Genomic DNA, 17,404 nt, shown 5'->3' on the forward strand with positions numbered 1-17,404 from the left:
TCAAGGGAACTGTAGGCTACTGTATCAAATGGGTTCAATAGAAGTAACTGAAGTCTGGGCACTGACTGTAGGTTTCATAACCTCTCACGTAGCCTAATATAATATTAACTCCTGCACAATTAAGCATTTCTTGCATTAAAACCATACACCAAATGTACATTTTGACTATGGAGTGAAGAAATATAATTGATTTATTTCAGTGTCTTGAGAGAATGAATACATGCTTAGGCACTGTCTGTAAAGGTGCTATCTTAATCAGCATCATAAAAGCTGATAGTGTTTCAACCACAAAAAAATGCATCCAAGCAAAACTGTCATTTGATCAGAAACATGTTGGGTAGTTTTCACAGCTTTTAATTCCTGAAAACTGTCAAACTGATGTCATTTGAACATTTTGCACTCCCTGGTCCGTAAAGATCTTTGGGGACGTTTTGCATGAGAGAAGAGACGAAAGAGAACTTCCGGTGAGCAAGGGTTTATTTAGTCTTCTAGAGCAACAAGTAATGATAGAAGAGAAGCTGCATGTATCTACATATAGACAAGTTGACTCACAAAATGCATACAAAAATGTCTAACATAAGCAGAAACATAGGCCTATCTAAAAAGGTACATTTATCACATATAGGCTGCCGGTTGCAGAAGGGTTATTAGCATTTGTGGGCGGGTGCAGGTGAACAAACAGCTGACGCACGCATCACTACTGGTGTCAATTGTTTGGGTTGTGACAATTTAGACTTATTTTGGACTTTAATAAAGAATCCCCATAGCTAACATATGGAGGGCGATCTTTCATTTGGACAGATGTACATCCCAGCAATCATACTGTATATTTTTGTCCCAAAACCGTACTTTACATATTTATTGATATATTAGATAGGTAGTGACACTTCTTCTTGAAAATACATACATACAATACATACATTTACCAACTTGCTCACTAATTTTCTCCAAAATCTTTGCAAACAGACTATTCACCATGTGGCCACGTAGAGGGGTGCAATCCCATCACCTGGTGATATTTGTAGGGGTGTGGCTTAAGGTACATTCATTCTACAGGCTTTTAGTGTGTGTGTATTACGGTAGTGAAATCATTTTTTTTTTAAAGAAGTTTAAAAATAAACTAAACTAATAATCAGATCAGTATCTTTCGATAAAACAAGTCAAGATGTTCTACTGAAATAAAAATTACTAAAATCATTCATTGCTTTATTTTCGGAGTCATGGTTTGGAATAGCCAGCTGTTAATAGAAATAGTATATAAACAATGACTTTGTTATTGTCTTAGATTGAATTAGAACATATCATGATGTAAATAAAGTTCCTATATTTGGAGACTCACCCATATTCATCTCTGACTTATCTAGAACACAAATACTAAATTGTACATTGACATTTGTCATTTAGCAGACTTACAGAAGTGAGTGCATTCACTTTTCATGCTGGTCCCTCATGGGAATCAAACCCACAACCCTGGAGTTATAAGCATCACTGCCCTAACCAACTGAGCCACACAAGACCCTTCTGTCTCCCTCCGAACAACTCCCGGCCTCCTGACTTCTCCAATCCAGACTCGTCACTTCTGACCATTCTTATTAACCTACAGTATCAATCAAACTTGATATGGTCTGTCTGTGCCTTCTGAACATATAGATTGTGTCCACTTATCCAATTGACTGGATGGCTCAGTTCTCAGTTCTCTTTGCAGCTCACTTAAAAGGACTGCATGGATTGGCTCACGAAGCTCATCTTGGGGATAGATCTTGACTCTTGTGAGTGGCCAATCAAGGAGCTACAGATACCAGGAACCGAGAAAAGAGAGAGATTGCAATTGTATGTTGGTCTCCTTTGAAAACATCAATGTTTACAATATGTCTACAGGCACTGGACTCATGCTCAACAATGCCTTGCACGGGCAGAGAGAGAGAGCGATAATGACCAATCATTGCAGGACTCACCAGTGCAGTGGGCTGTGGCTCCTTGCGGAAATAGGCGTAGCAGGCCTCTGGCCTACAGTGGGTTACTGACCAAGAGAGACAAAACACCAGGCCGGCTAATATCACCACGATAACAGTCACTGTTGTGGGCTTAAGCCAGGTAGGTCCAGGACCTTTGAACACAATGACAATATTTGTCTTACTGTTATTAATGTAATAGCATGAGAGTAGCATGAGAGCGCAATAGAGTGCATTTGGAAAGAATTCAGACCCCTTGACTTTTTCCCCCATTTTGTTACGTTACAGCCTTATTCTAAAATGGATTAAAAACATTTTTTCCATCAATTTACACACACTACCCCATAATGACAAAGAAAATCAGCTTTACAGAAATATTTGCAAAGTTGTGGAAAAAAAAAACTGATATCACATTTACATAACTATTCAGACCCTTTACTCAGTCCTTTGTTGAAGAACCTTTAGCAGCAATTACAGCCTCGAGTCTTCTTGGGTATGATGCTACAAGCTTGGCACATCTGTATTTGGTGGAGTTTCTCACATTATTTTCTGCAGATCCTTTCAAGCTCTGTCAGGTTGGATGGGGAGTGTTGCTGCACAGCCATGTTCAGGTCTCTCCAGAGATGTTAGATTGGGTTCAAGTCCGGGCTCTCGCTGGGCCACTCAGACATTCAGAGACTTGTCCAGAAGCCACTCGTGTTGACTTGGCTGTGTGCTTAGGGTCATTGTCATGATGGAAGGTGAACCTTAGCCCCAGTCTGAGGTCCTGAGCGCTCTGGAACAGGATTTCATCAAGGATCTCTTTGTACTTTGCTCCGTTCATCTTTCCCCCAATCCTCGGTGCGAGTCTCTCCCACAGCAGGATGCTGCCACCACCAGGTTTCCTCCAGATGTGACGCTTGGCATTCAGGCCCAAGAGTTCCATCTGGGTTTTATCAGACCGGAGAATTTTGTTTCTCATGGTCTGAGAGTCCTTTAGGTGCTTTTTGGAAAACTCCAAGCAGGCTATCATGTGCCTTTTACTGAGGAGTGGCTTCCGTCTGGCCACTCTACCAAAAAGGCCTGTGTGGTGGAGTGCTGCAGAGATAATTGTCCTTCTGGAAGGTTCTCCCATCTCCACAGAGGAACTCTGGAGCTCTGTCAGAGTGACCATCAGGTTCTTGGCTGAGTTTGGCCAGGTGGCCAGCTCTAGGAAGAGTCTTGGTGGTTCCAGACTTCTTCCATTTAAGAATGACAGATGATGGATTTAAGAATGAGGATGAAAGGCTGGTAATGGCTCACATCAACACCATTATCCCAGAAACCCTAGACCCACTCCAATTTTCATACCACCCAAACAAATCCAGAGATGATGCAATCTCTATTTCACTCCACACTGCCCTTTCCCACCTGGACAAAAGGAACACCTATGTGAGAATGCAATTCATTGACTACAGCTCAGCGTTAAACATCATAGTACCCTCAAAGCTCATCACTAAGCTAAGGATCCTGGGACTAAACACCTCCCTCTGCAACTGGATCCTGGACTTCCTGACGGGCCTCCCTGTACACCCTGTTCACCCACGACTGCATGGCCAGGCCAGGCACGACTCCAACACCATCATTAAGTTTGCAGATGACGCAACAGTGGTAGACCTGATCACCAACAGCCTATAGGGAGGAGGTCAAAGACCTGGCCGGGTGGTGCCAGAATAACAACCTATCCCTCAACGTGACCAAGACTAAGGAGATGATTGTGAACTACAGGAAAAGGAGGACCGAGCACGGCCCCATTCTCATCGGCGGGGCTGTAGTGGAGCAGGTTGAGAGCTTCAAGTTCCTTGGTGTCCACATCACCAACAACTAGAATGGTCCAAACACACCTAGAATGGTCCAAACACACCAAGACAGTCATGAAGAGGGCATAACAAAGCCTATTCCCCCTCATGAAACTAAAAATATTTGGCATGGGTCCTGAGATCCTCAAAAGGTTCTACAGCTGCAACATCGAGAGCATCCTGACTGGTTGCATCCCTGCCTGGTATGGTAATTGCTAGGCCTCCGACTGCAAGGCACTATAGAGGGTAGTGCGTACGGCCCAGTACATCACTGGGGCCAAGCTGCCTGCCATCCAGGACCTCTACACCAGGCGGTGTCAGAGGAAGGCCCTAAAAATGGTCAAAGACCCCAGCCACCCCAGTCATAGACTGTTCTCTCTACTACTGCATGGCAAGTGGTACCTGAGTGCCAAGTCTAGGACAAAAAGTATTCTCAACTGCTTTTACCCCCAAGCCATAAGACTCCTGAACAGGTAATCAAATGGCTACCCGGACTATTTGCATTGTGTGCCCCCCCCTTAACCCCTCTTTTAAGCTGCTGCTACTCTCTGTTTATCATATATGCATAGTCACTTTAACTATACATTCATGTACATACTACCTCAATTGGCCCGACCAACCAGTGCCCTCGCACATTGGCTAACCGGGCTATCTGCATTGTGTCCCGCCACCCACCACCCGCCAACCCCTCTTTTACGCTACAGCTACTCTATACTACCTCAATCAGCCTGACTAACTGGTGCTTGTATGTAGTCTCGCTACTGTTATAGCCTCGCTACTGTATATAGCCTCACAACTGTTATTTTTCACTGTCTTTTTACTGTGATTTTTATTTCTTTACTTACCTATTGTTCACCTAATACCTTTTTTTGCACTATTGGTTAGAGTCTGTGAGTAAGCATTTCACTGTAAGGCCTACTACACCTGTTGTATTTGTGACAAATAAACATTGATTTGATTTGACCTGTTGTATTCAGCGCATGTGACTAATACAATTTGATTTGAATTTTCAGGCTTACTGCAGGAATGTGGAGACCTTCAATGCTGCAGAAATGTTTTGGGTACCCTTACCCTCAGGGCTCAGACAATTCCTTCGACCTCATGGCTTGTTTTTTTGCTCTGCCATGCACTTTCAACTGTGGGACTTTATATCGACAGGTGTGTGCCTTTCCAAATCATGTCCAATCATTTGAATTGACCAAAGGTTGACTCCAATCAAGTTGTAGAAACATCTTGAGGATGATCAATGTAAACAGGATGCACCTGCAATCAATTTTGAGTCTCATAGCAAAGTAATAGTAAATAAGGTTTTTATTTTTATTTTCTTTATTTTTAATCAGGGAAAAAAACTATTTAATCAATTTTAGAACAAGGCTTTAAGGTAACAAAATGTGGAAAAAGTCAAGGCGTCTGTATCCATCGCAAGGTTTCCATGATTTGCAGATTTTTTTATGCATTACTCTTCCAGTATAAAGCTAGAACAGTTACAAAGTGCACAGAGACGATTGAAAATCCCTATGTGTGTGTGGTTGGTGTGTGTTTGAAATGTATGCGCACGTGAAATAGATACAAGACGTTATGTTTTGGATCTCTTTCCACGGTACACATAATGGTAAAGTATGCCATTGCCTGATCATTGTGTGTGTTAAAAAAAAGGCCATATCTGTCTCGAAGGACCAATTGCCAAAGGTCTATCTGGTTTGAAGGATCAATAAATGATCAATATATTTAATAGAACGTGTGAGCACATGCAGATGTACTGTATGTGTGTGTCTATGAGTGTGTATTATCATTTGCAGCCCACCTGTGATGGAGACACACTGTGTGTCAGTGCTGCTGCTTTTGCTGTGGGTGTCCAGATGGGCCTGGGCTTTGACGCAGTACACTGCTCCCTCCTGCAGGGCGTCGATGTGGAGCGGATTCTGTTGCACTGTGATCACACGCAAGGAGGACTTGCCCTAGAAAACAGAGCACAGTGAGACGCTGCTGAAGAGAAAACTCAACCACTGCTTGAAGTGAATTCTATAGGGAGGAGATCATTATTGTTCTACCTACCTTTAGGACCAATTCCAAACCAATCCCTTGCTCCAATCCCTAGGCATCCCCCACACATCAAGCTCCAATCTCTCCCAACACACAATACATGACAGGGTTGTCTAGACCAGGTATTCCCAACCCAGGGGTATGTGCAACACCGTCGGGGGTACGCCAAATAAAAATGTGATTCACACGTAAAACTTTTTTTTTCACATTTTCAAACAGTCCATTTATAAGCCACAGGAGTTTTTGAGCGAGAATAAAACGACTTTCAAGTAGTAAGACATGAATAAAAAAACAAACAGATACCATTAATAAGAAGTGGCTAGAACAGGCAAGCCCCATACTATTGTGGAGGACTTAATTCTTCCTGCTGCGCGGATATGGCTGGGACAATGCTGGGGTGAAAAGGCCAAAAACATTTATATTAGACAATGCCTTCATCAAACAACACTGTTTCACGACGCATCCGTGACATGGCAGGAGATGTTTTGAAACAATTACTGCTTCGCATACAAGCCAGTGAATTCTATGCGTTACAGCTGGATGAGTCAACAGATGTGGCGGGCCTGGCACAGCTCCTGGTATAAGTCTGTTACTTTTATGGGGAGTCAATTAAGGAAGACCTCTGCAAACCACTGGAAACCAGGACAACAGGAGATTATATATTTTTTAAAGTACTGGACAGTTTTGTGACATCAAATGGACTTTGGTGGTCAAAATCCATGACAGGGAGACATAGTGGAGTGGTAACACGAACGTGCGTGCAAGCAATTGCTCCCGACGCCACTTGGGTACACTGCAGTATGCACCGAGAGGCTGTTGCTGCCAAGGGAATGCCTGACAGCTTGAAATACATTTTGGACACTACAGTGAAAATGGTTAACCTTGTTAAAGCAAGGGCCTGAACTCTTGTGTATTTTCTGCACTATGCAATGATATGGGCAGTGACCATGTAACACTTTTACAACATGCGCTAGTTTTCAAAGGGGCAAAGTATTGACACGTTTTTTTTAAATTGAAGTTTCCTTTACTGACCATAATTTTCACTTGTCTGATCGCTTGCATGATGACGAGTTTCTCACACGACTGGCCTTTCTGGGTGATGTTTTTTTCTCACCTGAATGATTTGAATTTAGGATTACAGGGTCTCTCCGCAACTATTTTCAATGTGCGGGACAAAATTGAGGCTATGATTAAGAAGTTGGAGCTCTTCTCTGTCTGCAAGGACAACACACAGGTCTTTCCATCATTGTATGATTTTTTTGTGTGCAAATGAACTCAAGCTTACGGACAATGTCAAATGTGATATAGCAAAGCACCCGAGTGAGTTGGGTGCGCAATTACGCAGGTACTTCCCCATAACGGATGACCCAAAGAACTGGATTCGTTATCCTTTTCATGCCCTGCCTCCAGTCCACTTACCGATATCTGAACAAGAGCGCCTCATCGAAATTGTGACAATAAGTCTCGTACAAAATTGGACCCAGGTCCAGAGAAACACAGCAGGCAGAGGTGAGGATAAATCCAGAACATTTACTGAAGCTTACACAGAAAAAATAAATAAATAAAAATATATAAAAAAATATTTAAAAACCAACGCACTGGCACATGAATCACTAAACAAAACAAGAGGCCTGAGCAACCAGCCCAGTCCACAGAGGACCTAAATAGTCATACACCAGGTGAACCCAATAAGCCCAATCAGGCTCACCTTTTATATGTAAGATGGTTAAACAAAGAGCAACATGATTTATTATTTATTATTACACTCATTCTTATGTTTAATAAATGTATCGTATAGTGTGTGTGTGGCAGGCTTACAATGATGGCAAAAAATAACACTTTAGAGTGCACTGGTGCTAGAGGAGGTACAGAGCTGGAGGTTGAATGTTTGAAGGGATGGATACACAATGGAGGTTGTTTAAAGAGATACGGGACTATAAAAGTTTGGGAACCCCTGCTCTAGATTAAAAAGGGGCTTGAATGTTAGGTGTGGCTGGGGGGAGTGGCAATGGCCGCTGTTGTCCCATAGGTGCGGCTGAATTTTAGAGAACATTTTTGAGGTCTCTGTATTGCCGGTGTAGATTCCCAAACCAGAAACCGTGGATTGATGGCAGCATTCGCGCGAAACTGAAAGCGAGAACCACTGCTTTTAACAAGGGCAAGGTGACCAGAAACATGACCGAATACAAACAGTGTAGCTATTCCCTACGCAAGGCACTCAAACAAGCTAAGCGTCAGTATAGAGACAAAGTAGAGTTGCAATTCAACGGCTCAGACACAAGCGGTATGACCCTGCCCTACAGTAATCACGGGTTACAAAAAGCAAACCAGCCCTGTCGCGGACCAGGATGTCTTGCTCCCAGACAGACTAAATAACTTCTTTGCTCGCTTTGAGGACAATACAGTGCCACTGACACGGCCCGCTACCAAAAAACCTGCGGACTCTCCTTCACTGCAGCCGACGCGAGTAAAACATTTAAACGTATTAACCATCGCAAGGCTGCAGGCCCAGACGGCATCCCCAGCCACGTCCTCAGAGCATGCGCAGACCAGCTGGCTGGTGTGTTTACGGACATATTCAATCAATCCTTATCCCAGTCTGCTGTCCCCACATGCTTCAAGAGGGCCACCATTGTTCCTGTTCCCAAGAAAGCTAAGGTAACTGGGCTAAACGACTACCACCCCGTTACCCTCACTTCCGTCATCATGAAGTGCTTTGAAAGACTAGTCAAGGACCATATCACCTCCACCCTACCTGACACCCTAGACCCACTCCAATTTGCTTACCGCCCGAATAGGTCCACAGACAACGCAATCGCAACCACACTGCACACTGCCCTAACCCATCTGGACAAGAGGAATACCTATGTGAGAATGTTGTTCATCGACTACAGCTCAGCATTTAACACCATAGTACCCTCCAAACTCGTCATCAAGCTCGAGACCCTGGGTCTCAACCCCGCCCTGTGCAACTGGGTAATGGACTTCCTGACGGGCCGCCCCCAGGTGGTGAGGGAAGGTAACAACATCTCCACCCCGCTGATCCTCAACACTGGGGCCCCACAAGGGTGCGTTCTGAGCCCTCTCCTGTACTCCCTGTTCACCCATGACTGCGTGGCCATGCACGCCTCCAACTCAATCATCAAATTTGCGGACGACACTACAGTGGTAGGCTTGATTACCAACAACGACGAGACGACCTACAGGGAGGAGGTGAGGGCCCTCGGAGTGTGGTGTCAGGAAAATAACCTCACACTCAACGTCAACAAAGGAGATGATCGTGGACTTCAGGAAACAGCAGAGGGAGCACCCCCCCATCCACATCGACAGGACAGTAGTGGAGAGGGTAGTAAGTTTTAAGTTCCTCGGCGTACACATCACGGACAAACTGAATTGGTCCACCCACACAGACAGCTTTGTGAAGAAGGCGCAGCAGCACTTCTTCAACCTCAGGAGGCTGAAGAAATTCGGCTTGTCACCAAAAGCACTCACAAATTTTTACAGATGCACAATCGAGAGCATCCTGTCAGGCTGTATCCACGCCTGGTACGGCAACGGCTCCGCCCACAACCGTAATGCTCTCCAGAGGTTAGTGAGGTCTGCACAACACATCACCGGGGGCAAAGTACCTGCCCTCCAGGAAACCTACACCACCCGATGTCACAGGAAGGCCATAAAGATCATCAAAGACAACAACCACCCGAGCCACTGCCTGTTCACCCCACTACCATCCAGAAGGCGAGGTCAGTATTGGTGCATCAAAACAGGGACCGAGAGACTGAAAAACAGCTTCTATCTCAAGGCCATCAGAATGTTAAACAGCCACCACTAACATTGAGTGTCTGCTGCCAACATACTGACTCAACTCCAGCTCTCTTTAATAATGTATTTTGATGTAAATTGATGTTAAAAATGTATCACTAGCCACTTTAAACAATGCCACTTAATATAATGTTTACACACCATACATTACTCATCTTATACAGTGGGGCAAAAAAAGTATTTAGTCAGCCACCAATTGTGCACATTCTCCCACTTAAAAAGATGAGAGGCCTGTAATTTTCATCATAAGTACACTTCAACTATGACAGACAAAATTAGAAGAAAATCATATTGTAGGATTTTTTATGAATTTATTTGCAAATTATGGTGGAAAATAAGCATTTGGTCAATAACAAAAGTTTATCTGAAAACTTTGTTATATACCCTTTGTTGGCAATGACAGTGGCCAAACGTTTTCTGTAAGTCTTCACAATGTTTTCACACACTGTTGCTGGTATTTTGGCCCATTCCTCCATGCAGATCTCCTCTAGAGCAGTGATGTTTTGGGGCTGTTGCTGGGCAACACGGACTTTCAACTCCCTCCAAAGAATTTCTATGGGGTTGATATCTGAAGACTGGCTAGGCCACTCCAGGACCTTGAAATGCTTCTTACGAAGGCACTCCTTCGTTGCCCGGGCGGTGTGTTTGGGATCATTGTCATGCTGAAAGACCCAGCCACGTTTCATCTTCAATGCCCTTGCTGATGAAAGGAGGTTTTCACTCAAAATCTCATGATACATGGCCCCATTCATTCTCTCCTTTACACGGATCAGTCGTCCTGGTCCCTTTGCAGAAAAACAGTCCCAAAGCATGATGTTTCCACCCCCATGCTTCACAGTAGGAATGGTGTTCTTTGGATGCAACTCAGCATTCTTTGTCCTCCAAACACGACGAGTTGAGTTTTTACCAAAAAGTTATATTTTGGTTTCATCTGACCATATGACATTCTCCCAATCTTCTTCTGGATCATCCAAATGCTTTCTAGCAAACCTCAGACGGGCCTGGACATGTACTGGCTTAAGTAGGGGGACACGTCTGGCACTGCAGGAATTGAGTCCCTGGCGGCGTAGTGTGTTACTGATGGTAGGCTTTGTTACTTTGGTCCCAGCTCTCTGCAGGTCATTCACTAGGTCCCCACGTGGGGTTCTGGGAGTTTTGCTCACCGTTCTTGTGATCATTTTGACCCCACGGGGTGAGATCTTGCATGGAGCCCCAGATCGAGGGAGATTATCAGTGGTCTTGTATATCTTCCATTTCCTAATAATTGCTCCCACAGTTGATTTCTTCAAACCAAGCTGCTTACCTATTGCAGATTAAGTCTTCCCAGCCTGGTGCAGGTCTACAATTTTGTTTCTGGTGTCCTTTGACAGCTCTTTGGTCTTGGCCATAGTGGAGTTTGTAGCGTGACTGTTTGAGGTTGTGGACAGGTGTATTTTATACTGATAACAAGTTAAACAGGTGCCATTAATACAGATAACGAGTGGAGGACAGAGGAGCCTCTTAAAGAAGAAGTTACAGGTCTGTGAGAGCCAGAAATCTTGCTTGTTTGTAGGTGACCAAATACTTATTTTCTGCCATAATTTGCAAATAAATTCATTAAAAATCCTACTGTAAAGGTTTTCCTCCTCTTCGTCTGAAGAGGAGAGGCGAGAAGGATCGGAGTGCCAATATGCGGCGTGGTAAGTGTCCAAGGTTCTTTTAATAAGAAATACTCAACATGAACACAACTGATACAAAAACAATAAACGTGAAACGAACGACAGTACCGTGTGGTGAAAAACACAGACACGGAAACAAACACCCACAAACAAACAGTGAAACCCAGCCTACCTAAGTATGATTCTCAATCAGAGACAACTAATGACACCTGCCTCTGATTGAGAACCATACTAGGCCGAAACATAGAAATCCCAAAATCATAGAAAAACAAACAGACTGCCCACCCCAACTCATGCCCTGACCATACTAAATAATGACAAAACAAAGGAAATAAAGGTCAGAACGTGACACCTACAATGTGATTTTCTGGATTTTTTTTCTCATTTTGTCTGTCATAGTTGAAGTGTACCTTTGATGAAAATGTCAGGCCTCTCTCATCTTTTTAAGTGGGAGAACTTGCACAATTGGTGGCTGACTAAATACTTTTTTGCCCCACTGTATGTATATGTATATACTGTACTCTATACCATCTACTGCATCTTGCCATCTTTATGTAATACATGTATCACTAGCCACTTTAAACTATGCCACTTTTATGCCATTATGCCGTTCTGTACCATCACTCACTCATCTTTATGTACATATTCTTTATCACTTTACACTTGTGTGTATAAGGTAGTAATTGTATAATTGTTATATTAGATTAATCGTTGGTTATTACTGCACTGTCAGAACTAGAAGCACAAGCATTTCGCTACACTCGCATTAACATCTGCTAACCATGTGTTTGTGACAAATAACATTTGATTTGATTTGATATACATTTTAACATTTTTATGCCAATTTCCTGCAACTCTACACATTTCTCTATGGAGCTGAGATAAGGTTTGTTTTGTTTTAATGCACAGTTCCTGTAATACTACATATTCTGCCATGGAGAGGAGAGCATTTTTTTTTCTGTTTTAAAGCTAATTTCCTGCAATTCTATGCATTTTTCCATAGCTGATATTGTGTTATTTTGCACAAACATAACAACAAAATCAAAACTGCTAAATTCATTGCTTTTTGTATTTTCAATTCTCCCTGACTGTCTAGCTTTTATTTTGTATCTTATTATTTTTTATTTTTTTTACACTGTTTGAACTTAGGTGACCCCAAAAAACGCTTAGAGGCCCGCCCAAGGATTTCAATGGCAGAAAAATCCCTGCAAGACTATAATATACTGTACATGTAATATCCTCACCCTGACCAACTCGCCTCTCTTCCAGATAGTCACAGTCACTCCCACGGTCAGGGGAAGGCCTTTGAAAGTCACCTGAAGAGCATCACCCATGGTGGTCACAGTTATAGCTGGCACCGTCAGGATTGCTGTGTGAAAGATGAAAGTCATAGTAAGTTACAAACATAGGCTGTGTCTGAAATCATTCTTGCCTACTACATACTGTGTGCTAACCATGTTACCTAGAACATACTGTTTAGTAAAAACGGAAGAAATAGAAACATACTACGCTCATGCATACTGAGAAAGCTTCATCTAATGTGCAATTAGGCTGTTCCACGCCATTCGTTAATTTTGGTACAGCCTGTCAGCGTTCTCTTGTCTGATTATCAGCTGTAGTCAAACACATGTGGGTCTGAAAAGACAACTCTCTTCCTCAATAGTGTGCAGCAAATTCATCCTAGATTAAAGCCGAAATAAGCAACACACTATCACAAATAGACACAAATTACTTATTGAAATTCGTGACAGGCACATGAAAAAGTCCACTTTTTCATGTCTATTACAGGATTTTCATCACAACGCAATTTTCTTTCTTCATAAAGCATTTGTGTACATTACACCCATTTCCAATAGGCAATTTGTGTCTATTTCACAATTCTTTGTGATACAGGGTTGAAAATAAGTATTATATCCTGGATTTAAAATGTACAATTATTTTTTATTTTCACATACTAATCGGACACGGTATTGTCATAATGATGACCAGAAGGCCGCTTGTTTAAATGTTTTGGCATTTTGTATGGCTGTTGTGCACTTGGGTAAGTGTTTTGTCTTCAGCTAATGTTAGTACAAATGCTGTATAGATTCATTCATGTTTATAATATCTCCAGTTGGTCGTTTTTTCCTTGGATGGATGAAGGAAACATAAAATGAACATAAAAATAAAAAAACATAAAAACAACTATTGCCATGGCATCAAAAAAGAGTATATGGACGTAGATATCCCACAATGACTCACTCTCTCTCCTGTTGAATGGCCTCCCGAGCTCAGCCCACGGTGACACACGCCTTCCGCACTCTGCCCGCACGCGGATGTTGTAGTCTGAGTCAGAACCAAGGTCAAAGGTCAGGTCGCACTCCGTCCGTGTGACCCGCTGACAACCAACCGCGTCCTCCCAACTTCCATTCAAGATCCTCAGCTCAAATTCCCTACAGAACACATGGAAATACATTAGCCAGCTCATATTGACACATTATACCCAGAGCCAATGTTTATTGTCTACATGATAAATATTTTTGACATGAATGTTTCATATTTTCACATGCTTGTGGTTAACTACCCTTTACATCTTCTCAGTTACCACCCCCTTCGTAAACCAGACGCAATGTCCCCTAAAAACGTACAAACAAATAGTGTGATGTCTCAAATTTTTTTATTTACATTTGACATGTTTGTAATTTAGAAGATGTTGTTATCCAGAGCTAGGTGAGATAACCACATAGCACAGTCATAGTAAGAAAGGTGTTTTATTGAGGAAAAGGTTTTCTCACTATGACTGTGATATGTGGTTGTCTCACCTAGCTATCTTAAACTATAAGTCGCTCTGGATAAAAGTGTCTTGTAAATTAAAAAACTGCAGCTTGCAATTAGCAAGTGTAACATTGCTCTGTTTACTTCATATTTGTATAATTTCCTCCTTCTCTTGGGTATTGATAAAACTGACATTTTTGAGACATCACACGATTTATGACTATTTTAGAGGACATTGCGTCTGGTTTAAGAAGAGACAAATGTCACAACTGGTGCTATTTAGCAACAGGGGATAGTAATTTAGAAGGGGGGGTGTCTCATCTAATTCAATTGTTACAGGTTTTTAGCCCACTGCCTGGGCTGCATTCTCAGTGTACAGTTCACCGCCAATCAGCGAGAGTAAAAGGATGAGTGAAAGTGAAAAAGTCAGAGAAAGTCCATTTAGCAGAATTGGGAACAGCAGTATTCTCGTCAATGTGTGTGAACATTCCTGTAATGTTTCAGAAGTGATTGACTCACCCCTGGAACTGCACAGAGTAGATGACAGAACTGCAAGGAGACTGTTGACGCCGCCACTTGAGCAAGTGCCTCATATTTACAGACTCCATGGAAATTCCCCACGGCGATGGCAGCAGCCAGGCATCTGAAATTAAACAGATAAACAGTCAATGTAAAACTATGCAATGTGATTAGGTGTTTGACAAACAGACATGCCTACAACAGTGATCAAATTCACTATTAAAACATAGCCCCTTGCTAAAAACAAATAACTGCAATATTCCAAGCTGATTAAGTGTCAAGCTTTAGCTTGTGCGAGCCGGAACAGCTCGTAGTAGCAGAAGCCTATCTCCTGTTTCTGTAGCGTGAGGCAGCTGGATGTACTAGTACACCCCCTGGACAGGAGGGGAATGCTGAGTGCAAAGCAAAGATGCATCAGGTCCCATTTTTAGTCTTTGGTATGAGTGAGTGCTATGTGTCTATCTTTCCTTGATCAGTGCAAGTTTGACAGAATCCAGTCTTTATATGAATACATGTTCTAAGCACACAGAAGCCCTGTTGTCTTGTTCACAAACACATACTGTAGATTTAAGTGCACAAATGCTTTAGCACACATGTAAACACATTCACAGCATTCTAAACCCACTTGCAAGCGGTTTAGCCTAGGGTAAAAAGTGTTATGTATCCTGTGACACACACACACAGAGGAGTCTCAAGTTTCCAAGTATGTCAGCCAGGGCATTAACGGTATGTTGCACCCTTTCCCTCAGGCAAAATTCTGTTTTTCTCCTTCAAGAACTTGTTAATTGTCATCTACCTTTAATGGACATGTTATATATATATATATATGCACCACAGGAGGTTGGTGGCACCTTAATTGGGGAGGACGTGGATCTGGCACACGTGAATCTGGCACATGAGAACATAAATGTATTCCAATGGTCATCGTCCACCACCTTGGATGACATACCCCTATCAGGATACAAGCACACTACACCTTATGCTTCTGCTGTCTGTTACTTTATTTTCCATTGGTTCCATGTACAGTATAACATTTAGAAATTAACATACTGTAAATAGGATGACTGATAAATAGGCTTGAGGTAGAAGTTGCACCTAACTGCAGCTCTAGGATCAAATCACACTACCCCAATGCTAACCTTAACCATTGGGGGATGAAAATAATATCTGATCCTACATCAGCAGTTTGGGGAAACTTCTTCCTATGCTGTTAAACAGCAGGACAGTGTGTGTTGCTGCAGTACTTACAGTTTGTGACGATGTTGAGGACAAGTATTAACTGGCTGTCAAAAAAGCTCCTTCTCAGTCTCATAGCCCCTCTGTATGGAGAAGAGTAGGAGCACTGCTGTGATCAAGTGTGCAATCACTGTGTTGACCGTCTCTCACCACTAATTTGATCGTAATACAAACAATCCCAGGAATAGTGTGATCACTGCTTTTATGTTTGCAATATAGTCATCTCGTTGTCCATTGATCGTTCTTGTTGCGACTGTAACATGATCACTGCAGACTGTTATACCAACTGTAACTCAAACTTTCCTCAGACGGAGTGGGACCTCTCCTATGACTGTGATCCTAGCACTCTTCTCTGTCCTTGTGATGGTTCCTCTGCCACACTTCCTTTGCTGTCCCACTGTGTCTCCTGTAAAAGGCTTGTCATATGACCTCAGAATGTGTTTGCGAGAATACATAAATAGTTTTGTTATAAATGTGTGTTTTTATGTGAAAGACATATCAATAGCATTTTATGGTGCGTCTGAGAGAGTGGTTATGTAGGTAAAGCTTATAAAAGTGTGTGTGTTTGAGAGAGGAAAGGTGTGATGTGCTGATGCGAGTCTAAAAAAATGACTGGTATGGCTTGGCTGGATGCTGAGGGTGAAAATATGGTTAAGCCTGTCAGACTGGTTATGATCACTCCCTCCCATAACTGTGTGTGTGTGTGTGTGCGTGTGCGTGTGTGCGTGCACGTAGGGCTATAAAGTGTGACCATTTTGGTCGCATATGCTCCTAATTACTTTTTTGGTGCGACGTGAAATTCTAATTTGGGGGAGCCAGTGCACCTAGAAAATCACCCAGATAATGATTGTTGTAATGAAAAAACGAACGCAGATTTGTTAGCGTCAATGTTGCACCATTTCTATGGAGGAAACATCTAGTTTCTAGCACCATTTTTTTTACTATCTAAAAATGTTTTAAAAAATCAGAGATACTAAGTCGATATTTCAAGATACTATCAAAACATTTTGATTTTGAGGTGGCAGGTAGCCTAGTGGTTAGAGTGTTGGACTAGTAACTGAAAGGTTGCAAGATTGAATCCCCGAGCTAACAAGGTAAAAATCTGTCATTCTGTTCCTGAGGCTGAACACTGTTCCTAGGCCATCATTGAAAATAACAATTTGTTCTTAACTGACTTGCCTAGTTAAATAAATGTAATAAAAATATACTAATTTGGAGATACTAAGTTTATTTCAATAAACAGTCATGGATACATCATCTCACATATCATAGGGTTAGGGCTAAAACAATATATTTCAGGGCTAAAACAAAATTGTGAAATATCTGGGGGTCACCGATGAGAGGTTTGAGAACCATTGGGATAACCTAAACAGGCAAAACTGAGGACCCTCCTAGGAAGGTATGACATACTAATAAATCAGCTGGAAAACGGTTTTATATGGGCTATGATGGGACCAGATTTTTTTCTAATCAGGTCAAGATGTCACTGGAGCGGAAGGCAGATTGTGTTTTTTTTGTTTGTTTATCTGCGTTGTTTGTAACTTATTTTTGTTACTTTTTTTGTACATAATGTTGCCGCTACCATCTCTTATGACCGAAAATA

General features: G+C 42.3%; 1 protein-coding gene across 1 annotated transcript; it reads right to left on the minus strand.

Moving 5' to 3' along the window:
* Positions 1–459: 459 nt before the first annotated feature.
* On the minus strand, positions 460–16,420 carry il20rb (interleukin 20 receptor subunit beta). Its single transcript, XM_021612641.3, has 7 exons — positions 15,814–16,420; positions 14,566–14,689; positions 13,534–13,724; positions 12,537–12,661; positions 5,574–5,727; positions 1,956–2,107; positions 460–1,789 (listed from the first exon to the last, which is right to left on the minus strand). Exons 1-7 carry the CDS (start codon positions 15,875–15,877, stop codon positions 1,610–1,612), a joined length of 990 nt encoding a protein of 329 aa, XP_021468316.3. The 5' UTR covers positions 15,878–16,420; the 3' UTR covers positions 460–1,609.
* Positions 16,421–17,404: the final 984 nt, after the last annotated feature.

This window comes from Oncorhynchus mykiss, chromosome 8 (genome assembly GCF_057628025.1).
Source record: "Oncorhynchus mykiss isolate SJ-2025 chromosome 8, ASM5762802v1, whole genome shotgun sequence".
In the NCBI taxonomy this organism is placed as follows: domain Eukaryota; kingdom Metazoa; phylum Chordata; class Actinopteri; order Salmoniformes; family Salmonidae; genus Oncorhynchus; species Oncorhynchus mykiss.

Excerpts from the sequence above, each read along its gene's own strand:
- il20rb (XM_021612641.3), bottom strand. The coding sequence starts at position 15,877 with ATGAGACTGAGAAGGAGCTTTTTTGACAGCCAGTTAATACTTGTCCTC. Across the intron at positions 13,725-14,565 it reads TACTCTGTGCAGTTCCAGGG|GGAATTTGAGCTGAGGATCT; the intron begins GTGAGTCAATCA and ends TGTGTTCTGTAG. Across the intron at positions 5,728-12,536 it reads AGAGAGGCGAGTTGGTCAGG|GGCAAGTCCTCCTTGCGTGT; the intron begins GTGAGGATATTA and ends TCTGTTTTCTAG.